General features: G+C 44.1%; 1 protein-coding gene across 2 annotated transcripts; it reads right to left on the reverse strand.

The window, feature by feature from the left end:
* Window positions 1–4099: 4099 nt before the first annotated feature.
* On the reverse strand, window positions 4100–27346 carry LOC115792622 (platelet-derived growth factor receptor beta-like). 2 transcript variants are annotated; one of them, XM_030747231.1, is made up of 28 exons: window positions 27176–27346; window positions 22601–22700; window positions 21693–21768; window positions 21524–21618; window positions 21252–21447; window positions 20654–20914; window positions 20225–20355; window positions 20075–20156; window positions 19922–19996; window positions 19655–19838; window positions 19466–19581; window positions 19133–19244; window positions 18937–19039; window positions 18724–18832; window positions 16844–16938; window positions 16566–16698; window positions 15902–16003; window positions 15713–15817; window positions 14102–14204; window positions 13797–13918; window positions 12478–12587; window positions 6412–6534; window positions 6216–6327; window positions 5767–5866; window positions 5586–5691; window positions 5422–5500; window positions 5091–5223; window positions 4100–4458 (listed from the first exon to the last, which is right to left on the reverse strand). In XM_030747231.1, the coding sequence occupies exons 2-28, from the start codon at window positions 22637–22639 to the stop codon at window positions 4353–4355; spliced, it is 3108 nt and encodes a 1035-aa protein (XP_030603091.1). In that variant the 5' UTR covers window positions 22640–22700; window positions 27176–27346; the 3' UTR covers window positions 4100–4352. The 2 variants fall into 2 exon arrangements, with proteins under 2 accessions (XP_030603091.1, XP_030603090.1); XM_030747230.1 differs by having other exon boundaries at window positions 5383–5500.
* Between the last annotated feature and the right edge of the window lie 279 nt (window positions 27347–27625).

Raw genomic sequence — 27625 nt, forward strand, 5'->3', positions numbered from 1 at the left:
TTTAGACTCTTTTGCTCCAGTTGATCTTTCAGAGTTAACTTCAATAGTTACTTCCTCCAAACCAGCAACATGTTTGTTAGATCCCATTCCTACTAGACTGTTCAAAGAAGTCTTTCCAATTATTGATGCTTCAATCTTAAAAATGATCAATCAGTCTTTATTAGTTGGCCATGTACCACAGACCTTCAAGGTGGCTGTAATTAAACCTCTACTTAAAAAGCCATCACTGACCCAGCTGTCTTAGCTAATTATAGGCCAATCTCCAACCTTCCTTTTCTCTCAAAGACTCTTGAAAGAGTAGTTGTAAAACAGCTAACTGATCATCTGCAGAGGAACGGTTTATTTGAAGAGTTTCAGTCAGGTTTCAGAATTCATCACAGTACAGAAACAGCATTAGTGAAGGTTACAAATGATCTTCTTAGAGCCTCTGACAGTGGACTCATCTCTGTGCTTGTCCTGTTGGACCTCAGTGCAGCTTTGATACTGTTGACCATAACATTTTATTACAGAGATTAGAGCATACTATAGGTATTAAAGGTACTGCACTGCAGTGGTTTGAATCATATTTATCTCATAGACTCCAATTTGTTCATGTAAATGGGGAGTCTTCTTCACACACTAAGGTTAATTATGGAGTTCCACAGGGTTCTTTGCTAGGACCAATTTTATTTACATTATACATGCTTCCCTTAGGCAGTATTATTAGAAAGCACTGCATCAATTTTCATTGTTATGCAGATGATACTCAGCTTTACCTATCAATGAAGCCAGATGACGCACATCAGTTAGTTAAACTGCAGGAATGTCTTAAAGATATTAAGGCCTGGATGACCTCTAATTTCGTGCTTCTAAATTCAGATCAAACTGAAATTCTTGTACTCGGCCCCACAAATCTTAGAAACATGGTGTCTAACCAGATACTTACTCTGGATGGCATTACTTTGGCCTCCAGTAACACTGTGAGAAATCTTGGAGTCATTTTTGACCAGGATATGTCCTTCAATGCACATATTAAACAAATATGTAGGACCGCTTTTTTGCATTTGCGCAATATTTCTAAAATTAGAAACATCCTTTCTCAGAGTGATGCTGAAAAGCTCGTTCATGCATTTATTACTTCTAGGCTGGATTATTGTAATTCATTATTATCAGGCTGTCCTAAAAGCTTTCTGAAAAGCCTTCAGCTGATCCAAAATGCTGCAGCTAGAGTACTGACAGGGACTAGAAAGAGAGAGCAGATTTCTCCCATATTGGCTTCTCTTCATTGGCTCCCTGTTAAATCTAGAATAGAATTTAAAATCCTTCTCCTCACATACAAGGTCTTGAATAATCAGGCACCATCTTATCTCAAAGACCTCTTAGTACCATATCACCCCAACAGAGCACTTCGCTCTCAGACTGCTGGCTTACTTGTGGTTCCTAGGATACTTAAGAGTAGAATGGGAGGCAGAGCCTTCAGCTTTCAGGCCACTCTTCTGTGGAACCAGCTTCCAGCTTGGATTCAGGAGACAGACACCCTCTCTATTTTTAAGATTAGGCTTAAAACTTTCCTTTATGATAAAGCTTATAGTTAGGGCTGGATCAGGTGACCCTGAACCATCCCTTAGTTATGCTGCTATAGGCCTAGGCTGCTGGGGGGTTCACATAATGCACTGTTTCTCATTCACCTTATTTACTTTGTTTATACTCCACTCTGCATTTAATCATTAATTGATATTAATCTCTGGCTCTCTTCCACAGCATGTCTTTCTCTCCCCTCAGCCCAACCGGTCGCGGCAGATGACCCCCCCTCCCTGAGCCTGGTTCTGCTGGAGGTTTCTTCCTGTTAAAAGGGAGTTTTTCCTTTCCACTGTCACCAAGTGCTGCTCATAGGGGGTCATTTTGACTGTTGGGTTTTCTCTGTATTATTGTAGGGTCTTTACCCACAATACAAAGCGCCTTGAGGTGACAGTTTGTTGTGATTTGACGCTATATAAATAAAATTGAACTGAATTGAATTGAATTGAATATTACAATTTTGTCCATAACGGCCAGCGTCCTTGCAGCCACCTGAAAATCTACACAGGCAATTGTTTGGACAGCTCAGTACAGCACAAGGGGGCCTTCACGCAATCGTTAAATTCAGATATCTAAAACGTAATTTAGACAAGTCATAATTACATTTTAGATATCTTAAATTGTAATTAGGGATGTGTGACCCGTCAAATGACGAATTCGGTGACATAATTTGAGATATCTTGAAAGGAATTTTGACTCGTCAAAATGTAATTGAAGATATCTTGAATTATTATAATTACTAGCCAGAATGTAATTGTGGATATCTTAAATTACCATTCTGGATAGTCAAAATGTAGTTTTGTCTAGTCAAAATGCAGTTTTAGATATCTGAAATATGATTACAGATAGTCAGACAAACGGATTTTATGTTAAAACGGCCTGCCATATGATGTCTTTTTTTCATCCAATGACAAAGAAGCCACGTGGGTCTGTTGCTGCTGCTTCGGCTTGCAGCGCTGCTATTCATATGTAAAGTAGTCAATGCCTGCCGGTGTTCCGTCGAGTCGCGTTTCCCCATCAGATATCAGATACAGATACTATCTGATGGCTTTATGTCACCCATCAGATACCGTTCCCCCTATAATAAACTGGGGGAACTGTAACTGATAACCGAATGACAGCCATCAGATACCGTTTCATGGCGCGTGAGCGGCGCGCAGCGGCGAGGAGACGGTGGGGAAACAGTATCTGATGGGGAAACACGACTCGATGGAACACCGGCTCCCCCCGTACCTTTACCCCCCGCTGCTTCTGGTGGTACGTAAACGACCATATCCGTCTCAGGCGAACGAAAATGCGCATCCCCGTATGCTGACGAAAGCTTTCGTTTACTAGCGGCGCCCGCGTCAGTATACGGGACGGATATGCTTCTTTTCATGCAGTGGTTTAGGTTAACGTCCGTGCTGAGTGTTTTTGAGTTTCCAGTTTCCAAGTACTTAGTCTTTGTGTAGCTGGCCCGGTCCAGCTTTGTTCCTTAATGTTTATTTTTCAGTAAAAGTTAAGTAAAGCTCAGCTCTCGCCTCATGTCCTGCTTTGAGGTCCTCTCTGCCCTGACTGCAGCACCCAGCTGTGACACCAAGATGCTCAGGAATTACTTAGCAGTACTGTCAGATGAATCATCAACATGAATGTTGAAGATGCCGATGATGATGATCCTCCCCAATTTAACAGTGGAGGATAAAAAGTCTTGAAAATCTGAAAAGCTGTAGCGGATCCTGGTGGCCGATATATTAAGATACTGTACAAATTTAGTCATAATATCTCAGAAGAGCTGTAAGAGATTATATGGTATAAAAAAGTATTTTTAAAAATAACAGCAGTTCCACCTCCTTGGCCAGAAATCCAAGGAGAACATAAAAATGAACAGTCTCCGGGACAAAGTTCTAAAAGATGAGAGACTTCATTCTCACGCTGCTACTTTTAGAGATAAACATAAAATCCATCGTCTCACAATGAAACAAGTCATTTAAAATAAAGGACTTGTTGGCAACTGAGCGGGCATTAATTACCATCATTTTAGCACAGAAATCCACGGAAGTGGAGAAACCAGGTTTGAGACTGAGTTTGAAGACGGAAGTAAGCTGCGCAGCAATTCTGGGTTCCTGCCACAGTAAACTGTAGCTTTCCACACCTTCAGATGACAACGCGAGAGGGAAGGGGAAGGAAACAACTCCAACTCCAGCCAATCTTAGACGAACCTGCCTGGCGGCGACCCAAGAGCTCAGCTCAGACAAATCCATGCCTCGAAAATCCCTCAGAAGTCGGCGAAGCAGCACGAAAAAGCCCGCTGTCTCGCCCCACTTCCTCTGTCGTGAATTACTAAAAATCAGCATCCTGACAGCGGTGGAAAGCTGACTCAGGATGAGCTTGATTTGTGTGTCTGCTGTGCTTCATTATAAAAAGTAAGGCATTCATTCCCTCAAAAAGAAACACATCTGACATCGAGTGAATTTCAATGAGGAGAACAAAACCAGTCAGAACCAAATAGAACACATCAGAACCCAATAGAACACATCAGAACCCAATAGAACACATCACTCGATCTGATCCATAAATACACTTTAATGGAAGCTTCAGTCCTGACGCGAGTCAGCAGTTTGAGGCTTAAAGCACTTTGATATGCAGATATAAAGACAGAGTAATGCGGAGTACATGGAGGATACTAAAGGTTATAAATGTGAATCAAGACCTGCTGTACACTCTGACCCCTCTGTGACCTAAACCCACAGCCTTACAGTCCACACTCAGGGCACATGAGCCCACAGTCACGGATGTTTGGACCCTGCGGCTGTCTGTCACAGGCAGCTCTCCTCCTCAGGAGGCCCTGCAGCTTCCTGTCTGTCCTCTGATGATGTCACTTCCTGAGAGTCCAAGATGGCGAGGGGATCTGAGAGCAGAGGACTGCGAAGGAAACACAGTGTCATCTTCATCATCATGGTCACAACATGGTGTAGTCATCAAGAGCACAGCTATTTGTACATACAGCATGTTTGTTTTTTATATCAAGGGGTCAAAGGTCAATCTCAGCTTCCTACAGCTGTTTCACAATAAAAGTCTCCAAGGAAAAGGAGACCTTGTTTAGTTCATCAGGTTGGCTCTGAAAGGTCAGCGTGCCTCTCCACTTCCTTTGTTTCTGTTCAGAGGCTTTTATTTTGAAGCAAACGTTCCCATTGATCAGGGTTAAAGTGCAGCTGTAACATAAACGCACTGCACCTGAATGCATCATAGTCTAGACTCTAGACAAGGGGTGTTCAAACTTGCGGCCCGCTTCCGGCCCCGCCCACTTTCGGTCCGCGAATTGATGTAAAAAATAACAGACAATTTGGCCCTTTAAGTTACTTCTTTGAAATTTCACCTTCCCCTCCAATTAAGAGGGTTAAGCAAAATGTCAAAAAAGTAACTTAAAGGGCCAAATTGTCTGTTATTTTTTACATCAATTCGCGGACCGAAAGTGGGTGTGGCCGGAAGCGGCCCGTGGGCCGCAAGTTTGGACACCCCTGCTCTAGACCCAAATGTGTCACATGGTGTCGTACCTGTGTGCGTCCAGCGCGGTGCCACTGCTGCTCTCAATGGTGACTTCAGTAACAGGGAGGACGTAAGTGCCATGGGAGGGGCCTGCCTCCACTGTCTCCCCCTCTGACCTATTCACCTGAGGGGTGGGGGTTCCTGTGAAGGAAAAGAGGGCGGAGTTTATTTTAAACTAAGTTTTCAAGCAGTGATCTGTGTGTTTCTGTGTTTGTGTGTGTGTGCCTATGTGTGTATCTGTGTGTTATTGTGTGTGTGTGTGTGTGTGTGTGTGTGTGTATACGCGTGCGTGTGTGTTACCGTGTGTGTCTGCGTGACTGTGTGTCTGGTCTTCGGCACCTCTGGATAAACTGTGACTGTAACGATGCACAGCTGGATTTCCTCCTTTCAGGAAGTCTTGGGTCAGCTGCAGGTAACGCTGACACACAACAACGAAGTCAGTGTTTCCTAGATTAGGTGGTGTGTGAGGCGTACCTGAGGCAGGTGAAGCAGGTGTTTGCTACCTGTTTGTAGTCGTCGCTCAACATGTTGCCCATGGAGACAACCAGTGAGGAGAAAGAAGGTCTGGACTGAGGTTTCTCCTCCCAGCAGCGTTTCATCAGGTCGTACCTGCAGACGGAAACGTGCAGAGGGTCATACTCAGCACCGTGATAGGAAGCTGATGCGTGTGTGGGCGTGTCATACATGTCATCAGGAGTGTGTTCAGGTCGGGTCATTCTGTATCCTCTCTTCAGAGCAGAGTAGAACTCCTGGGTCACGGAGAGCTCGGGGTACGGTCTGCAACCTGGAACAAAACACAGAAACCCTGCAGTGAGGGGGCGGAGACAAGTCTGACAGGTGTGGTGCCACCAAGAGGAGAAAAGATGGGGCCCTTTTCAGGGCTGTGAGGTTTCTGGTGAGATGATCGTTTGCCTCGATAACAGCAGCTACTGAGCCTAACTGGTTTCCAGTTAATGACCAGTTTACATCTCCAAATTAAAGCTGTGTGTTTGACTTTAGGGTAAAGGTCAGCAAGAAGAATGAATAAACTCCAACTCCAGAGCTTCAGTGCTCCCACCCCTCTGAAAAACATCTGCAGGCTCCACTGATGTGAACACATGTACTGGTGAGACTGGTCAGACTGACTGGTTTACCCAGAGAGAAGATCTCCCACAGCAAAACTCCGAAGGACCAGACGTCGCTCTGCGAGCTGTATATGTTCTGGAAGATGCTCTCTGGAGACATCCACTTCAGCGGCAGGAAGCTCTGAAACAAAGCGGTGGCATAGGTGAACACCTGACCTGATGATGTCATGAGCGCTCAATAAAGTTAATGAAATGGTTAACTGACGTTTCCCCTGGAGATGTAATCCTGGTCCTTCAGCAGGTCTCTGGCCAAACCAAAGTCACAGACCTTCACCAGCTTCCCCTTACAGACCAGGACGTTCCTCGCTGCCAGGTCTCTGTGCACGCACTGAGGGACACGCAACAGGTAGACATGTCAACAGGTCAAAGGGGCGACACATCAGCTGGTCAACACGCCAACAGGTCAACACATCAACAGGTCAACACGTCAACACATCAACAGGTCGATAGGTCAAAGTGTCACATGTGAACATGTTAAAGTTTGCGTTTGTCATGACTTTTTTTGCACAGGTAACACAAATGAATGATGGCATCATCTTCAAACATCTGTTTCTGGCCAATGAGAAACTTGGGTCTGAGGAACTCCTGCACATTCATGAGGAGAGCTGATGAGTTAAAGCATCGAGCATGACCGACTCGTTCCCGTTAAAGGAATTGGCGTGTATGATGATCCTGACAGCATCAGTGGGGACGGGAAGAGTCCCAGTCTGAACTCTCTGAGAGCCAATCAGCTGCTCTGCTCATTGGTGAATTTACAACATTATCATAAAGTGATAATAATCCCACTGCTGTTTTACTATTACGTTTACTTTGTGAATGACAGCACAAAGACTGAGAGGAGGCGAGAGAGGAAGAGGAGGAAAGAGGAGGATGGAGAGACTGGACAGGAGCAGGATTCAGGTGGAAAAAGAAAAATTATAACTTCACATGCATTTCCTGTTTTGTGTGTTTTGCAGTGGCACAATTAAAATGTCAGAGTAGATTCTAGTAGAACATAGTGCAGGGTGAACATGGCTCCATCACATCTGTTCTCCATTCTGGGATCTGGGTGCCAGATGTTGAGTCATCACAATAAAATGTGGATTTGTACTAGAGATGCGCTGATCCGATATTCAGCATCGGCATCGGTCCTCCTGATCTAAATGACTGTATCAGATATCATAAAGGAATATAAAATGTAATCTGATCCATTAAATAGTGTTTCGCGCACATTAGCTGCATTACAGTTCTCTGTCGTCTTCTTCTTCTTGTGGGTCTGCAGGTGACCAAATCAGCTTAGAGCTGCATTACCGCCACCTACTGGAATGGAGGGGATCAGGAGTTAGAAAATAAAAACCCCTCAGATTCTAAAAAGTTCTCCGTCACTGTGACGGATTCCCTTTGACACTGAGTGGATCATCGCTGACATGTTTTCCACGGCTCCACCGCTCTCTGCTGTGGTTGTGCTTTGTGCTCGCTGTGCTGAGAATTTCAGCTGTTATTTTTTCTCTACTTCAGCTCCCAGTTTAACCACCGTTTGTTAGTGAGCACCGCTACTAGCACTAGCGATGGTCCGGTACTGGAAGGACCCCTTCTCAGCAATACAATACAACACAAAAAAATAAACACATAAAAAATAATTATAATTTAAAAAGGATAAACCATAAAAGGAGTACTAAATAAAACTATAAAAGCAGTTCCCAAAATGACTCAAACTAACTAGAGACTGGCATTTTGAAATGTCTTAGAGAAAAGGTGTGTTTTTAAGTGAGATTTAAAGACCTCAATATGGGGCCATCCTAACATAGAGAGGCAACTCATTCCATAGTTTGGGCGCCACCACAGCAAACACTCAGTCGCCCCGGTGTTTAGTCTCAACTTGGGGACAGCAAGAAGTAGGTGGTCAGCCGACCTGAGGGACCTTTGTGGGGTGTATGTGTGTAAGAGGTCTGTTAGGTATGTGGGAGCCAAGCCACTCAAAACTTTAAAGGCAAGCAATAAAATTTTAAAATCAATTCTAATCAATTCAGCCAGTGTAGAGAAGCAAGAACGGGGGTGATGTGCTCACATTTATGTGTCCCTGTCAGGAGAAGAGCAGAAGCATTCTGGACCATTTGTAAGTGCGACAGTGAAGCCTGGTCCATACCGATATAAAGTGCATTTCAATAATCAAGGCAGGTAGTCACATGAAAAGCCCTCTCTAAATCTCGAAAAGATATAAGAGACTCAATTTTGGAAAGCTTAGTGACTAAATATAGACCTGCAGTAGAAACGTATTTAGGAGAATGCTTGTGAATATAAAGCATTAGAAGATTGCACTCACGCAGCCCCCAATTTTTCAACATAAACACTGATAACACAACAGCAGCAGTCAGCTGATTTACTGCAGTCTGTCTGCACAAGCGGAAAGAGGCGGAGCCGGTGAGCTCAGATGGAGCGGACTAAATGTTTTTCTAGCATCCAAAAGAAGCTTTTCTCCCTGTAACTTCCATTAAACCTTTACTGGGAAACAGCTGGAGGTCCTTCATCAAACACCTGATCAGTAAGTGAAGAAACGAGATTTTTGTAGCTGCTCCATCCACCCTGTTTGTTTCACACAGGGAAAAACTGCAGTACGGAAGTTAAAATATGCAGATGAACTGTTAATGTGAAAAAAAGTATTTCTTATCCAGTTACTCAGGTAATCGATGGAATAATTGATAGAATACTCAATTACTAAAATAATCAATAGTTGCAGCCCTAGTGTAATTTGCAACATACCATAAGCCAATGCATCACCTTCTCACATAGGAGCAACAGGATTCAGGTGATAGAGCGATTGTTGTAAGTAAAGTTTATTTATATAGTGCTTTACACAAACAAAAAGCCACTGTACAATAATTAAAATACAATATCAAAAAACAAACCAAAAAATGATAAAACTCCATGTTAAAAACATTAACATTACCATATTACAAGAAAAAATAAATAAATAAAAATAAAGTAAACAAAGCCTGTAGGGCTGCAACGATTCATCGATTAACTCGATTAAATCGATTCTAAAAAATTATCGACACAAATTTACTGTGTCGAAGCTTCGTTTAAACTCTGAGCGCTCAGCTGTCTCCATGTAAGCGGCGCTCCTCACTAGCATTAGCAGCATTAGTGCTCCGTCGTCTTTTTGTGGTTTATTGGTGGCTGGCAAACCAACATAAAACTGCATTACCGCCACCTACTGGACTGGAGTGTGAATCACTCACGTATACACAAGCACACATTCTAAAAAGCTCTCCGTCGCTGCGATGGATTTCCTTTAACACAGAGTGGATCATCTAGAGTTGCCACCTGTAAAATACAGAACCCCGTATGTTACGGGACTCCGTGGAATACGGCTCCGTAACATGCGGGGTTCCGTACTTTACGGGACGGGTGGCAGCTATCGCTGACATGCATTTCCACGCCTCCACTGCTCTCTGTGTGTCTGTGTGTGTGTTGTGCTCGCTGAGAATTTCAGCTGTTATTTTTGTCTTTACTTCAGCTGTAGCTACCAGAACTGGTTTGCTAGCGAGCGCGGGCCATTAGCACTAGCGATGGGAAGGCCCGCCCCCCAGGACCGAGGGGCTCCTTCAAAATATTTTTTATACTTTAATCCCTTATTAGTGACTAAATATAGACCTGCAGTAGAAACGTATTTTCGAGAATGCTTGTGAATACAAAGCATTACAACATTACTCACACATGCGCCATGGCTCCCACAGCCACTAGTTTTTCAAAACACTCATAGCAGGCAGCGGTTTGAACTGCGCAAGCGCAAAGAGACGAAGCTGTTACAGAGACGGTGAGCTCAAGTAGTGCAAAAGGAAACATTTTTCCAGCGTCCAAAACAGCAGCTTTTTCTTTTAGTAACCACCATTAAAATCTTTACTGGGAAACAGCTGGAGGTCCTTCATCAAGCACCTGATCAGCAAGTGTTAAGGTGAAGAAAAGAGAACTTTGTAGCTGCTCCATCCACCGCTGTTTGTTCACAGGCAAAAAACTGCAGTACGGAAGTTAAAATATGCAGATAAACTGTTAATAAAAAAAGTATTTCTTATCCGATTATTAATCGATGGAAAAATTGATAGAATATTCGATTACTAAAATAATCGTTTTATGCAGCCCTAAAAGCCTGGTTAAACAGAAAAGTTTTCAAATGTTTTTTTTAAAAAGACTCCACAGAGTCAGCTAAATGGAGCTGGAGTGGTAAACAGTTCTGGAGCTTTGGCACCACTGCCTGAAAAGCTCTGCCCCCCCCCCCCCCCCCCCGGTCCTTGGTTTTGTATGTGGGAAACCTAAAAGATTTTGATTTTGTTGCATAAGAGACTGTTGACTTATGCAAAATGTATACAGGCATTTGAAATCAATTGTTAAAAAAAAAAAAAAAAGATCGGATTTGTATTGGTATCGGCCGATATCTAAATCTAAAATTTTGGTATTGGACATAAAAGAGTGGTATCGTGCCATCCCTAGTCTGTATGGGGGTCTTACTTGTTTGCTTCCTGTGCAGGTGTGTGTGTGTGTGTGTTGGATCATGCTGCTGTTATGCTTGATGATTGGAGGACAGCCTCTGAGTGCTTTACTGCTCATGCTTCTTTACCTTTGGTAAGTTGTGGCTGATCCTGAAGCTAAGCAGCCTCTACACTGGGTTATCCTGCTAATGAAGGTGAACAGGATCGAATGAGTTAGTGAGCAGCATGTTCCAGAAATATTAACTGCAACATGGTCTGTGGATGCCATTGTGACTGAGGGCTGAGGCCCCCTACAGGTTTGATCCCAGAATCAAACCTGTAGGGGGGTGGGTGGGCACACGCAACCACCCACACACACACACACACACACAGGACTTGACACCACACAAGGAATCACATATGCACTGGGGAAAACAGACAACACGCCACAAGGGAGGGACACTGAGGGAAAACACAGAGAGAACTAAACTCTACTACGGGAGAGGAAAATTAAACAACACACACACAAGGAAACAACAGGAAGGGAAAATAAACACAAAAGGGCCAAGACACGGGGACAAAACAGACACAGGGACACAGACACAAGGCAGATCAGAACCAAGGAAAACTACAAATAACTACAACCAAAAACAGAATACAAAACTACAGCAACCCGAGGAGCTCAACTGTGAGAAAAACTAGTAAACCCAACAGAAATATAACGAAAAACTGAATTTTACCAAAGAACCCAAAACATTCACCTCTTTTACTCTGTTTATACTCCACTCTGCATTTAATCATTAGTTATTATTAATCTCTGTCTCTCTCCCCCCTCAGCAGATGACCCCCCCCTCCCTGAGCCTGGTTCTGATGGAGGTTTCTTCCTGTTTAAAGGGAGTTTTTCCTTCCCACTGTCACCAAGTGCTGCTCATAGGGGGTCGTTTAGACTGTTGGGTTTCCTCTGTATTATTGTAGGGTCTTTACCTACAATACAAAGCGCCTTGAGGTGACTGTTGTGATTTGGTGCTATATAAATAAAATTGAATTAAACTGAACTGAATTGTTTCAGACACTTTGCTGCTTCACTTTTTATTTGGATGATTTGATGTGTTTCTCTGATTTAGTGAAGAACTATCAGAAGCTTTTCATATGTCTGAAAGACTTTCACTGGCACACAAATCTAAATGTATGCAGACAGGCAGTGCTTACAGGGTTCACCCAGCTTCATATCTTCAGCTTCTGTCCTGATGGAGTGAGATCCATTCCTGCGTCCTCAGAGCTCCAAGCCGATTACAGGTTGTGAGTCTCACAACAAACGTCCTCACAGACCAACTTCTTCCAGCAGGCATGGAGCAGCATGATGGAGCTCCACACCACAGACACAGGTGATCACTAAGTAGCTCTGAGATCATCAAATTACCATGCTGTGATTTTAATCCCACTGAGGGTCTGTGGGCAGTCCTTAAATCTGCCACAGACCAAAGAGCTGTATCACAGACACACTGAATCTGTACCCCTGAAAAACTACTGGCAGGACGTTCTATAATTAAGTGAATAATTAAGTAAATGCAGTTCTTTTAAAACATTTACATCATGTTTGTAATGCAAAGGGTTTTTAATCAGCTTTTTGTTTGTAAGTGATTGATTCAGACCTAATTTGAATATCAGACACAAAGACTGGAAATGATTTGTTTGTTTGTATTTCATAAGTGCTGAAAGCAAAGATGAGATTTTTAGGAGCCTGAACTCAGGTGCCCACAGACCAGGTGGCCAACCTGTGGTCATGTGACAGGGACGAACTGATCAGGGTTGATGAGTGATGGTACCTTTCTGGAGGAGAGGAAGTCCATGGCCTGTGAGACCTGGTAGGAGAAGCCGATGAGATCACTGAGGCAGAGGAGAGGAGAGTCACTGAGGAGCAGCGCCTCCTGCTGGTCTGAAGGAGAACAGCATTAGTTATTAGTTTATAGGATCAATAGAGGAAAGGTCACTGAGTCATCAATCTGTCTGTTTTTAAGACAAAGGTTTTCTTCACACTCGTCATTTATTTTAAATGAACACTGAAACACATTCAGGTTCATGAGCTCTTCTTTCACTCTCTGACTTTCAGCTGTTTCTGTCCTCAGCCTCCTCCTCTCAGGGCACAGGTGGAGCAGGTGGAGAGTACGGACTGCTTTTGAACCCTCTGTGGACCTGAGCTCAGGATGGTTGGATGTTCACAGCTTCTTGTGTCTTCACTTTGGCCTTCAGCAGTGAAATGCAGCACCATCAGCTTCATGTCAGTTCTCTGAATGTTCTCCGTGTTCTGGCTTCATGTAAAGCCTGTCAGCAGACAGCATCTGCCTGTACACTCCACAGATCTGTCACATCACCACTCCTCCTTCAGATGCCTCTCCATCCTATGTTCTGATCTCTGTGTTGGAGGTTGATCTTGGTTTCAAAGCATGCTGTCACAGAGCTGCTGATCAGTGTTCCTGAGGCTGAGGGAGGTTTGAACCCTCTGGATTTGCTCTGTGATTCCTGTCTCTCAAACAGCTTCTCCCCCACTCCTGCTATTATCTGCTATTGTTCTCATTTCTACATACTGTATCTGTTGCAAACTTGCAGAAGGCTCAGCGCTCTAACTCCTGTCTTTGGTAACTTTATTGGATCTTTCTCTTTGTTTTATGAGAATTGTTTTGTGTGAATCTGATAAAATAAGAATTTATTGTAAAGTGTAAACTGCTGTCTTGATTTCTATTGTGCATATGACAATAAAAGCTTCTCTTCTTCTACGCTTGGATAATGAGTGATCCTCATTGTGGAGTGACAAAGGAAAGGGTGCTTGGACCATCCCCTCTCTCCTGTTTTTGATGCTTTCATTTCTCTGAATGAACCAAACTCCTGATGTTTACCTGATGTTTGCTCATTTCAATGCAGATTCAAATGAAACACCTGGAATCATCTCCTGACCTTTGACCTGCTTCATCTATGAAGAATTAATGCAGAAATGTCCCACACTGGTCCAAGACACACAGTGACCGTGGATATAAACAACTCTAACTCCTCAAATCAAAGCTGCAAGTTTTAGCTTTGTATTTCTGCTTTATTGAACAGCTCCGATGTCAGTGTGGTGTGTCCACATATTTATGGCTCTAACCATCACCTGCTGGCGTGTACGGCGTCTCGTAGATGGCAGGTTTGATGTCGGCGTAACTGAGCTCCTTCATGGCAACGTACTGAGAGCCCTCTTCATTGTTCATGTCCATGTACCCACCATCACAGTCACTGTGGGCCAGAGACACACTGTCAGCACAGGACAGGTGTGTGTGTGTGTGTGTGTGTGCGTGTGTGTGTGTGTGTGTGTGCGCGTGTATGGGTGTGTGTGTGCGCGTGTGTGTGCGTGTGTGTGTGTGTGTGTGTGTGTGTGTGTGTGTGTGTGTGTGTGTGCGCGTGTATGTGTGTGTTCACCTCTTGGTCTGTGTGTCTCCTTGTAAAAAAGTTTGTTTGTTCCTCTGCAGGTAGTTCACAAGGTCTCCATGACAACAGAACTCAGTGATGAGATAGACGGGACCTGCACAGGTGAGATGTTGGGACAGAAAGACTAAAGACTAAAGAGCCTCAGTTAGCATCACCCCACCCCATCTCACACACACACACACACACACACACAAATATCTGCTGGAACTGATTAGTATTTGGACAACTGCACAATATTGTAATCTCTTCATTTATTCGAATAACCAAAAAATAAGAATCACTGATGTTTGCATAACAATACCTGCTGCCATGACAAGACAATGTTTGTTTGTGTTCCTGTGTTTGTGTTCCTGTCATTTTTTGTATTCCTGTTGCTTGTCTGTGTTCATGTTGTTTATGTTCCTGTTATTTGTGTGTGTTACTGTCATTTATTTATGTTCCTGTTGTTTGTTTGTGTTCCTGTTGCTTGTTTGTATTCCTGTTGTTTGTACTCCTGTTGTTTGTTTGTGTTCCTGTTGTTTGTTTGTATTCCTGTTGCTTGTTTGTATTCCTGTTGTTTGTACTCCTGTTGTTTGTTTGTGTTCCTGTCGTTTGTTTGTGTTCCTGTCATGTTGTTTATGTTCCTGTTCTTAGTTTATGTTCCTGTTGCTTGTTTGTGTTGTTGATGCTTGTTTGTGCTCCTGTTGCTTGTCCGTGTTCATGTTGTGTGTTTGTGTTCCTGTCATTTGTTTGTATTCCTGTTTGTTTGAATTACTGTTGTTTGTTTGTGTTCCTGTTGTTTGTGGTCCCGTTGTTTGTTTGTGTTCCTGTTCTTTATGGTCCTGTTGTTTGTTTGTGTTCCTGTTGTTTGTTTGTGTTCCTGTCATTTGTTTGTGTTCCTGTCATTTGTTTGTGTTCCTGTTGTTTGTTTGTATTCCTGTTATTTGTGCTCCTGTTGTTTGTTTGTGTTCCTGTCATTTGTTTGTATTCCTGTTGTTTTTGTGTTCCTATCATGTTGTTTATGTTCCTGTTGTTTGTTTACATTCCTTTTTGTTTGTGTTCCTGTTTCTTGTTTGTGCTCCTGTTGTTTGTCTTTATTCCTGTTGCTTGTTTGTATTCCTGTTGCTTGTTTCTGTTCCTGTTGCTTGTTTGTGTTCCTGTTGTTTGTGTTCCTGTTGTTTGTTTGTATTCCTGTTGCTTGTTTGTATTCATGTTGTTTTTCTGTGTTCCTGTCATGTTGTTTATGTTCTTGTCATTTGTTTGTATTCCTGTTTTTTGTGTTCCTGTTGCTTGTTTGTGTTCCTGTCATGTTGTTTATGTTCCTGTTGTTTGTTTATGTTTCTGTTCTCAGTTTATCTTCCTGTTGCTTGTTTATGTTCCTGTTGTTTGTTTGTGTTGTTGATGCTTGTTTGTGCTCCTGTTGCTTGTTTGTGTTCCTGTCATTTGTTTATGTTCCTTTTTGTTTGTGTTCCTGTCATTTGTCTGTGTTCCTGTTGTTTGCGTACATTATAATTCATTATAATCTTAGAATTAAATTAGGATTGGTTCAGCTTTAGGAATGATTTTGGGCTTATAAGAAGATGAGTTTCAGGTTAAACGACTGAACACGGATTAAAGTGTGACCTCCTCTCGTGCAGGCTCCCAGTAGGTTGACGATGTTCACATGAGGACCGAGATGAACCAAAATCTTCAACTCTGACATCAGAGACTGGACGGCATCGCTCCTCGCTGCAGACAGACAGGCAGAGAGATCCAGACACTCAGACAGATGGTTAGACAGACCGACAGACAGGCAGACAGACAGGTACGCACGTTTGACCATCTTCACAGCCACTTTTGTAGAGTGAGAGTGAGTCAGACCAGAGACGGTAGCCTCGACAACGCGGCCAAACGCACCTGAACCCAGCACCTGACCTGGAGACAGAAAGACAGACGGGCTGATGATCAGCGGACTGTTCCTCACATTATCTCGACCTAAAGCTGAATCTAGAAGTACACGGACAGTAACACAGTCTTTGGATGGGAAAGGATGCAATCAAAATCTTTCAGCTTTAATTTATGGGACTCTGATCAGAAAGCCAGTTTTTATACCAAATCCTCTCATTTTTACAGGCTCAGCTGTGATTGGACAGATAAGGAATTTCATGGTTGGGTGAGTCCAGTTTCCTGATGACCTCAGAGGAAATCAAAGGTCGGCAGTTTATTCCAAGTGCTCATGGGCACTTCCAACATGCTGTACAGACTGTAGGAGACTGTTGTACTCATAAAGGTTTGAAAAACTGGCCAATCAGAGAGCAGGAGGACTCATTAATTTAACGAAGGGCCTGAAAGCAGTGTGGGAAACAGTGGATCACTTCCTGATTAAGAAAAACTCTTCACAACATCTGAGAAATCACTGTCTACACTCAGTCTACTGGTGTGATGGTGGACAGAGTACCTCCTCATTGACTGAATTTACGTGTTTTCCTGGTGTTACCTAGAACTACGTGGTCCCGCAGTATTTCCCAGGTGGAGCTGTAGGGCAGCTGGGCGGGATCGAGGTAGGTGTACTGCTGTCCATCAGGACTCACAGACTCGATCACCTTCCAAAGAACTTCATAACGAGGTTTCTGCATACAGAGAGAAACAGGCCATGAAGGTGTTCTAGAACCTTCTGTTAGAACAAGCAGTAAATACTTCTGTGTATGTGGTACAGTACAGTACTACAGGAAATACTACTCCTCAGATAAAAGTTCAATTTATGTGAACACTAACTTTCCTCCAGAGGATGATGAGGATGACGAGGAAGATGACAGCAATAATGACCAAGACCGGGACGACTGCCAAGACCACCACCTGAGACAGGAGAGCTACAGACAGACAGACAGACAGACAGACAGACAGACAGACAGACAGACAGACAGATTACTACACGAGCAATGTTAGAAATACACAACAGCTGCACTGGTCCTAACTATAATGGAAAACAAACAAAAACAAAGCCGCATCCTCAAAAACAGCATTTCACAATAGACCAAACCAAACAACACACACACACACACACACACACACACACACACATGGCAAAAACACTAAAGTGTTCTGATGGATGTTCTGTTAAATGTTCAGGTGTCAGGTTCAGACCCAGCAGAAGCAGCTCTGGCCTCAGTTTCCTCTCTGTGAGCTCACAGTATGTTTGAATCATCAGTTCCTCAGTCTTTCTGCTGGAGTTTGAAGACCTGAACATCTGGCAGGAAGTCCAGATGTTCACATGAACAGAGTGTGTTAATCTGAACCACAAGCTGATCTCTGCTCCTCTGCTCACATTTCAAACCTGTCTTCATGACTCCAGCTTCTGCTGTGGCCTCTGTGATGGGTAGGATGGGGAAAGGTGAGGAGCTCTGAGATGATGCCCTTTGTCACGGTCTCCTCTGTCAGCAGAGGTGGCCAAAGTACTGATATCCTGTACTTAAGTAGAAGTACAAGTACTTGTGTCAAAAACTACTCTGGAAAAAGTTGACATACTGGTTCAACTTATTTACTCAAGTAAAAGTAAAAAGTACAGGCTCTGAAATGTACTCAAAGTAAGAAACTAAAGGTAGCTCTTTAGAGGACCTTTCTACCTGATATTTTTGTGTAAAGCTAACTGAACCTCATTTTATATTATTGTAATATTCCATCCATCCATCCATTTGTCCATCTATCCTGAATGAGAATACGAACATTATTCCAATATAAATTTTTATTCTAATGAATGCACTCAGCTTGAATCTGTTCTGTAGGACACAAACTGTGAAAGTTAATTTAAACTCAGCTCTGTTCTCTGTGTCCTCCATAGTAGAGGGTGACTGTGCCTCCACCTAAACACCAACATGAGGATACTCAGGGGTTACAGTGGGATTCAGAAGGTGGAGGAACCCTAAGATCAGCTGTAGTGGCTCTGCATGGAGAGAAGAATCTAGCAGACACACTGTGTGACAAACTGCACACACTTTGTGTGTTTGCTGATATTTGTTGAGCATTCAGAAATGTTGCATTTACCTGCCACACGTTACTCCCTTCATGCTCGCTCCTCTTCAGTAGCGCTAGCTAAGCTGTTTATGTCCCACGAGTACAACTTACAGACTCGGTCCGGCCCGCTGTGACCCCTGATTATAGCGCTATAAATGAGACATTAAGGTTTGTGTATTTAATCCCTTTGTACCCGATAAGCCCCGGGGATGGAGGATACGGCAGTATGATTGTCTCTTATGTGTTATCATTCTTCCGTTTAGGCTCAGATCGTTTGATGTTTGATGGAAATGCAAACTTCTCTCAGACGTGTTAAAAAGTAACGAGTCTGTTTGAAAATGTAAGAAGTGGAAATTACAGACACTTGTTCAAAAATGTAGGGAGTAAAATTAAAAAGTAGTCAGAAAAATAAATACTCAAGTAAAGTACAGATACCTGAAATTGTATTTAAGTACAATAACAAAGTATTTGTACTTCGTTACTTCCCACCTCTGTCTGTCAGCATCGTCTCAGCTGGGCCGTGGGAGATGTTTTAAAGCAGAAATTTGGAGAACTATTTTCTATCTGGATGAAGGTTCTGCCTCGGTTCTTCAGAGGACACGAGAACATTAGAGTTTAAATGCAGCTGCAGGATGGATACGTACAGCTGGAGACGACTCGGAGGTCCTTCACTCGTCTTCCTGCTGCATTTGTGACTTCACAGCGAACGGCCGACAGAGAGCTGAGCGTCTGCAGAGTCAGCGTACTGTGTACCTGCACAGGTGAGATGCACACAGAGCCATCAGCCATCTTCTTATCATCGTACCTTATTGTTTCCCCTCCCTTCTGGTTAAGTCACTCATGATGACAGTGGTTACCTGGGTTACACCTTTCTCTGCCATCACAGTGACGTTCTCCTGCAGAGTCGTGCCCTCTGAGGCTGCTGATTGGCTCTTCCACTCGCCATTTAAACGACTGCATCTGAAGTAGATTCAAGGACAGGATTACCACGGTAACATCAGTACTGTTACTCTGTGTGTGTGAATGTGTGTGCATGTGTACACACGTGTTTACCTGTGTGAGCTGGAACAGGTGTACCAGGTAACAGAGGGGGCTGGAGCTCCCTCACTCACACACAGCACAGTGTTACTCCTGACCTCCGACAGGGACATGATCATGGGTGGGGCTACACACACACACACACACACACACACACACACACACACACACACACACACAGGATCAAATGTATAAACAGAAAGTAAAACATGGCTTCTTTAAAAAGAGGGAGGCGGAGCCTGAGGTCAGGTGACAGCTACACTCGTTACTGAAAGCACAGACAAAAGGTTTGCAGGTAAAATCACATGATGTAGGTACGCTTAGGTGTCTGTCAGTCAAGGGTCTCACCTTGCACCTCCAGGTTGAAGGTAACCTCTTTGATGTCATCATCATTGGAAATGGTTGCTGTGTAACTTCCTGTCTGATCCATCTGCACGCGCACCAACATCAGCTTGCTCACGTACCTGCGACCCATCAGTCAATTAATCAGTCGAGGAGTTCATCTCCTCATTCTTCCTCCTCTGACCTCTGACCTACCGGCTGTCCGACACGTGTGAGGTGTTGATGGCGGTGGTGTCCGTGGCAACAGACTGGTTCTCTCTGGTCCAGATGACAGTAGGGGCGGGGTGGGCGTCGATCTCCACACTTAGCTCCACCGTTTGATGGAGGGGAGACGACACATTGGTCTCACCCGAGGGCCACAGGTACACATAACCTCGGTCTGCAGAGAGGCACACACTTTACATGTGTGTGTGCGTGCGTGCGTGTGTATGTGTGTGTGTTTGTGTGTGTGTGCGTGCTCACCCAGCACTGTTACTGTGATGTTTTTCCTCACAGTTTGTCCCTGCCTTGTCTCCTGCACCATGCACACATACACACCTGCAGGACAAAGTAAAGGCATGAGTTCCCTCAGTGTGGTCTCTCAGGCAGCAGCACACTTTTACCTGAAACACCTACCTGAATCTGCCACTGTTGCTGAGGTGATGTTAACAAACGAGCGGATCCGATTGGGCAGGAAGTCTGTCAGTGGCTCGATTTCCTGCACAGGAAAACACGACTCTAAGTAACCACGGTTAGGTGAGCTCATGCAGACAGGTAGGCAGGTACCTCTTTGCGGGGAAAGTCCCAGGAGAAGAAAACCATCTCCGTGTCTTTGACGGTGCAGTTTACAGTGAGGACTTCGCCCTGCTTCAGCACACTGCTGGACACCGACAGGTCCACCTCCATCTCCTTTGGGACTGAGACACACAGGTGCACAAAGATAGAGTTGGAGGAGGGTGTAGAGGCAGGTAAGAATATGACTTGTTTATGGTCCATTTGTAAAGCATAAATGTGACCATAACCTACATCAGAAAGCAGACAGTGTCATGGTCCTGGACCGATGGCCCAGTGTTTTGGGTTCTTTTTGTGAAGTTCTGTTTTTGTTGTATTTGTTGTGTTTCTTAGTTTTTCTTATGGTTTGTCAGTTTGTTGTAGTTTTGTATTCTGTTTTTGGTTATAGTTATTAGCCCAGGACCTTGACAGACAGACACACACCAATGATGCTGAAGACGTAGTACACCTGGGACTCTCTCTCCTCAGCTCCGTAGGTGGCGACGCACACATACGATGTGTCATTGAGACGACCTGTGAAGCCACGCCCCGGCTCGTATGTCATCCTGCTGACCGGCGTCCTGGCGGGGCGCTCATACAGCGAGACGTTGAGCTTTGGATTGGACACCACGCAGGGAATGGTGTCTTCTTCTGCTTCCTTCATCACCACGCCTGGACCCAATGGGACGAACCATTCATCAGGACCTTCAGGGGGGCAGGTAAAAAAGGAAAAAAAGGAACTAGATCAATAGAGGGATAATTTTTGCATATAATCTAGAAGAGTTAGCACTTATATATCATGCATTCAGTGTGTCCCAGAGTGCCGTTTCCTTCCACTAATGGATTTGCAGAAATCACACAAAAAGCATACACAACAAAACCATAATCCAGATGTTTAATTGACCAGCTGCTAAAAGAAAAGGTGAAATCCTCTGCCCGGCACAAGGTGCAGCGCCTGGAGATCAACCGCTAGCTAGAACACTGGTCAGGTAAGATCCAACCATCAGGAGGAACACAGACTGGTGCAGGTGTGGATTGTTACCTTGCCCAGGAATGAAGACATCGATATTTCGGCTCTGATCAGATGATGGCTCCTCACAGGTGTATCTCCCAGAATTCTTCCAGGTGACATTTAAGAGCTGCAGGATGCTAGTGGAGCCCTGATCATCCACTAGAACCCCATCTACATGAGAATCCTGAGGTAGCAGCCACATCACCTGACTCCACCCCGAACACACCTGAGGAGAAAGACAGGTACCTGCAACACCTGGGGACAGAGACAGGCAGGCGTAGAGGCAGACAGGTGTTACTGACCACAGTGAAGTTTGAGCTGGAGGGGAGCAGCACTTGAGAGGCCGATGGCAGCAGCTCCAGAGACACACCCCCTTCAGGATGAACCAGGAACACACCTGCGGGTAGAGACAGGTAGACAGGTGTTAGTTCACCTGTAATATCTTAGTGGTGCTTTAATGTTATTACTCACCCAACAGGAAGTGCAGAAGGTGGAGGCTTCCTCTCTGTCCCCTGATGGATCCCATCATGGTCACCGAGCCTGAGCACTGACAAGTGGAGGAGAGATTTCAAAATAAAAGCCTAACTTCTGTAAAACATAAAGACTTCCTGTAAGAAGCTCTGAGATTTAGCAGAAGCTTTAATCAAGTTGAGTGTAACTCGCTGGGTTTTACAGAGAAGTGCATCATGGGACATATTCTGAGTGTTGCACACCAATCTCAGGAGATCATCAGAGGAGTCTGTGTATTGTGTGTACAGTTACTGCAGTTTTGATTGTGTACATTTACTCCTCTACAGTCCAGAGAGAGTTTTGACTGCACGCTGCACAGAGAGGCGTCTGTGTCAGCTCCTTCACTGCTCTTGTGTAACTGAGGCTTCGTGAGTACATTCCTGTGTGTGTGTGTGAGTGTTTTCACAGAGCCCCTCCCCAGGGACCTCAGCCAATCAGAGGCCTCGTTGGTCATGAGTGAGGGAGGAATGCCAGTCGACCACTGAAGAATAAAATAAACAGGAAGGTATTTCCTGTGGGCCGCAGAGAGGAGCGCAAACATCATCTCAGTGTGCAGCCAATCAGAGCTCTGCAGTTTTGTGCCCTGATCAATGCTCAGCAAGTGATGTCATCAATCAGCTGCGGAGGCTTCCTCTTCATCAACACCTCTGCTGTTAGAGAAAGTCTCATTCCAGCATCCCAATTGGCTGTTTTTGTCTCCTGATAGCCACTGATGACAGATTTACAAACTTTCATTGGTTCAGTACACTCTGAGGTCATCAGACTGAGATACAGGTACTCATCACTCTCCTGTTCAGAGGTTACAGGTCATCATTTCCACAGGAAGCAGAAGCTTGTTTGTGTCACAGCAGCTTTGATGTCACACTCACCTGTGCTTCAGGTGTGCCGCCTGCCTGCCATTGCTCCATGCTGAGGTTGTCTCTCTGCCTGATTGGTTCACATCAGGTGATTGGTCAGGAGACCTCAGACCTACACACACACACACACACACACACACACACACACACACACACACACACACACACACACACACACACACAGTAACATAAACTGGGTACCCAGACAGGAATGGTTGTTGCAGAGGCTAAAAACTGAAATTATTCAGAGACAGTGACACAGATATGAAAGCAAACAGAATATTTACAATCACTGAGAAGCCTTCTTATTATTGATTGTTGGTTGGCTCTAACTAAAAGTCAACAATAACTCTTAAATCAGTCCTTTAAAAATGTTTGGAAACAACTTTAAAATTAAAAAATCAAATAAGAACTAGAAAAAGCATTTCCTGAAGAAAATGCACTGTGAATGCTGCAAGCTGAAAGATTGCAGCTGAAATGCTAAGAAATGCTTCAAAGAGCTGAAACTTTATTTGCTGAAGGAGCTTCAACAGCTGAACTGCTGAACTTCTGAATTGCTGAATAGCTGAACTGCTGAACAGCTGGATAGCTGAAAGGCTTGGCTTTATTTTAAAGCTTAAATGGTGTCTCTAGCTGAATGTATGCTGAAATTATTCTATTTCAAAGCACAGCTGAACAGCTGGACTGCTGGATAGCTGAACAGCTGAAAAGCTGGACTGCTGGACAGCTGAACTGCTGAACAGCTGGACTGCTGAACAGTTGGACTGCTGGACAGCTGGACTGCTGGACAGCTGGAAAGCTGAACAGCTGGAAAGCTGAACAGCTTAAAGGCTTGGCTTTATTTTAAAGCCTAAATGGTGTCTCTAGCTGAATGTATGCTGAAATTATTCTATTTCAAAGCACAGCTGAACAGCTGGACTGCTGGATAGCTGAACAGCTGAATAGCTGGACTGCTGGACTGCTGGACAGCTGGACTGCTGAACAGCTGGACTGCTGGACAGCTGGACTGCTGGACAGCTGGAAAGCTGAACAGCTTAAAGGCTTGGCTTTATTTTAAAGCCTAAATGGTGTCTCTAGCTGAAATGCTCCAAAGAGCTTAAATCTGGCTGAAAGAGTTTAAGCTGATGAATGAATGCTCAATGGAAACATTTTAAAGTTTGGAGTAAAGTGGGACTTGAATCTGCTCTGTCTGCTTCTTGTGCATTGATGGTCTCCTTTTCTACCACTGAGCCAACAGTAGTGTCACACAAGCAGTGAGGTTTGCAAGTATACATATTGGAGAGCTCTGCCAAGCTGAATGCTTGTAAATGCGCCAACTGAAAACACCTGCCAGGTGCACTGCTTACCTGCTGAGATGCATGCACTCTGTCAAATTTGCCTCGGCACACCTGTCAAATAACTGCTTCTAAGTCAAGAACCGTAGCTCCTATCAAAATCATTTTTGAACTGTGAGCGTCACAAGGACATGCTCTAAACAGTGGTATAATTTTTATTTTCCTGGGCTCAAAAGTGTGGCCATGGGAGCAGTTTAAAAGAGGTGCTCATTTCTGCTTTGGAGAAAATCACCTCTCTGAAATTACTATGGAGGTTAATGAAGGAGTTGGAAGGGACTCCCTCTGTTTGAACGCTTACAGTTTAAAAAGTGTACATTTGACAGGGTTTAGAGACACATTGTTTGAACGTAGAGAAGCAGCTCTACATTTTGAGCATAAAATTAAGGCTGTAGCGCAAAGAGTGTGGACACAGCGGCAGTTTAAAAATAAATTTTTCACCTGAAAGTTTTGAAGTCTCCCACTCTACTAATCAGGCTCCCACTCTAGCAAACGCAGTACACAACCATTATAAACTCTGAAACGGCTGAAAAAACACCTTAAACTTAAACTCTCACTGTGCTTAAACCGTAAAAGATTTTGAAACACCAAGTAAAAGCTGAATAGCTGAAAGGCTTGGCTTCATTTTAAAGCTTAAATGGTTTTTCTAGCTGAAAGTATGCTGAAGTTATTAGCTTTTAAATCCTGAAAGGATTTGAAAAGGATTTGAAACTTCCCCATTCATTTTGAATGGCAAAAATGAAGATTATAAAAAGTTCAATATCTTAAGAAATGTAAAGGTTACAAAAAAGAAAAGTAAAAGCACAAATCTCCAGAACAGGCTGAACGTTTTGATACCAGAACGGTGTCTGTAGCCCAAACGCTGCTTGAGTTTTTAGCGACCGAAGGTTTTTAGAGTACAAGAACAATACCGTGAATGCTTTGCAGCATTCACAGTAATGAAAGAAATCAAACTGTTCATCAAACTGAGTAAACACGCCGAACCTACAAACAGAAACATCAAGTCACAAATATATTCAAGCTGGATCCTAAAAACTGACTCGATGTTTTCAGCGTCTAATTTATTTCATAATTTAAAAAACTTAATCAGTGAGGATTCTGTCCCCCCTCAGCAGATGACCCCCCCTCCCTGAGCCTGGTTCTGATGGAGGTTTCTTCCTGTTAAAAGGGAGTTTTTCCTTCCCACTGTCACCAAGTGCTGCTCATAGGGGGTCGTTTTGACTGTTGGGTTTTCTCTATTTTATTGTAGGGTCTTTACCCACAATACATTGATGTGATTTGATTACACATGTGCTACACATTCTGATGTTCCACAGTCTGTCTAATATACTGAATTAATGTGTGTGATGTGTTTATTCTTTGTGATCGATCATAAATGCACGGTGAAAATACACAGGAGGAGGGAAGAAGAAGTGTGCCAAACCGATAGGGGGCAGTGCTGCAGCAGTGCTTCCCAGCAGCTGTGCTGAGAAGGATAGGTGCATGGATGTCACCTTTCAATAAAGCTAAGATAATACATGTTTTTTAAAAATTTATTTAAAAAAAGAGACACCCCCCCCCAAAAAAAAGTAGTTTGACCTTACATTAAATATATTGTTTTTCATGCCTTCATTGTTGAACAGTATGGAACTGATTAAAGCATAATTAATCATTAGTATAATTAAAATTGAAATATAAGCTTCTATTTTGGGTTCATATATGTGAACATCCAACTCCAGACGAGCCAGTGATTCACCCGTCACTGCACGTCACTGCTTCCAGTACGAAATGAAGAGTTCAGGAGCAGCATCTCCCATTCAGCCTGCTATTATTTAGCTGCCTTTTTTGTTTATTTATTTATTTATGGGGGTTTTACATAAATTAATTATATTCCAGTGTGGCAGGGAAATATGTTTATACAGGAGTCCTTTTCATAAATGAAAGACCTAAAAGAACATGAAAAATGTTGGACGTTGACCTCTGTTAGAGGAATCTCAGTAACACCCCTTTGGAGCTCCTCCTTCCAGCCATTCAGGTTAGTGTGTGATTCCGAATTGGCCACAGGTGTGAATCTGTCTGTGGAAGCCCTGTGATGGTTGGGTCCTGGGTCTGGCCTTTCACGAGCGTTCAGATGCTACTTTCCCACCGCCGAGGAACTGGTTCTCGTGCCAGTGCCCGTGCTGTTCCCAATGAACCGGCGAAACGCTTAAGAACGGGCCCGCGTTCCCACCGCGTTTCTGTGAACTGCTCCTTTACGTATGAGTGTGGGCGGGGCCTCGTCTGGACACGAAGCCGAAGCGCACAAACGTGGAAGAACACGCTCCCCTTTCTGTGCTGCAAATACGTTTTAGGGTCCAAACCAAACTACTGCAGCATCTGTGTGCAGCACAGAGGGAAACACAGACAGAGATTAGAGCAAGACGACAAGTACGCACTTTGTGTCCTTTTATCTGTGATATGAACTGATACAAAGCAGCAAGTTCAGCCTTAGAGCCCAACCTAATTCACAGCCGTGAAAATCGCTTCACTTTTCTCCTGTAATACACATGTAATATGGTAGAAAACTTGATGTTGAGACGGCAGAGTCACGCCCTTCTGCCGCTTTCGGCACGCATTCTTGGTTTGAGACCAGCTAGTTTGCGGGGCCGGAATTGAACCCGTTTTTCGGCCGAGCACTGAGTGCTTCGGCGGTGGAAAACCCGGCTAACGGTTCAAATTACGGCACCGGCTCCGGAACCCTGTTGGTGGGAAAGAGGCTTGTATGGATGGACGGACCGTTGGACAGATGGATGGATGAACATCCATCTGTTTTAGGGGGAGGAGCTTGAGCAGTGCCCTGAATGCCCCGCCTCCTCACAAACCTGACCTTGCTCTCAATCACACTCTGACTCTTTCTCTAGCAGCCTCCCTCCATCACAGAGCTGCTCAGGGAGCAAGACTCAGCTCAGATACCTTTCGGGCCTCTGAGGGCAGGTAGCTTTAATCCACCTGAGAGTCACCTGATCATCGCTGGAAACAGCTCTCGGTACAAGAGAGGCCAAACGTTTCAGACCTGAAGCTTCAAAATGGCCGTGACAAGTTTCCAGGTTTCAGTCCGCTCAGAGAGTCCAATCTTAACACAGTACTCACAGCAGTACGTGTAGAATTTGTACACAGCAGTACATGTAGTATTTGTACACAGCAGTACGTGTAGTATTTGTACACAGCAGTACATGTAGTATTTGTACACAGCAGTACTGTCTTGAATCGAATCAGGAGATAAAGAAAAGAAACAAACCTTCTGAAGCTGCTCCTCTTCCTCTTCTTCTTCGTTTTCTTCGTCACTTTGTGGCTTCTCTTCCTCTCAGTCTGAGTTCATTCCAGACGAACGACGAATGGAAACCAACAGACTGACTCAGAGAGAGAGAGAGACATAGACCCAGAGTGGAGAGAGAGAGTCTGCAGCACTGAGGGAAGAAAACGGGCGAGAGACACAGACACACACTGAGAGAGAGAGAGAGAGGCATCTGTTTTCAATCTGTTTCTCTGTCGTTCGCCCCCCCGACAGGAAGTGAACCGAGTCCAACACACACACACACACACACACACACACACACACACACACACACACACACACACACACACACACACACACACACAGTGAAAAAGCCTTTCAGACTTACTGCTGTGTGTGTGTGTGTGTGTGTGTGTGTGTGCGTGTGCACACGTGTGTGTGTGTGTTTTACAG

This window comes from Archocentrus centrarchus, chromosome 14, assembly GCF_007364275.1.
Source record: "Archocentrus centrarchus isolate MPI-CPG fArcCen1 chromosome 14, fArcCen1, whole genome shotgun sequence".
In the NCBI taxonomy this organism is placed as follows: Eukaryota; Metazoa; Chordata; class Actinopteri; order Cichliformes; family Cichlidae; genus Archocentrus; species Archocentrus centrarchus.

Coding starts and splice junctions, on each gene's coding strand:
- LOC115792622 (XM_030747230.1), bottom strand. CDS start 22,639: ATGGAGCAATGGCAGGCAGGCGGCACACCTGAAGCACAG. Junction 13,919..14,101: donor GGAGACACACAGACCAAGAG/GTGAACACACAC, acceptor TCTGGCCCACAG/TGACTGTGATGGTGGGTACA. Junction 5,501..5,585: donor TGAGCGACGACTACAAACAG/GTAGCAAACACC, acceptor GTTGTGTGTCAG/CGTTACCTGCAGCTGACCCA.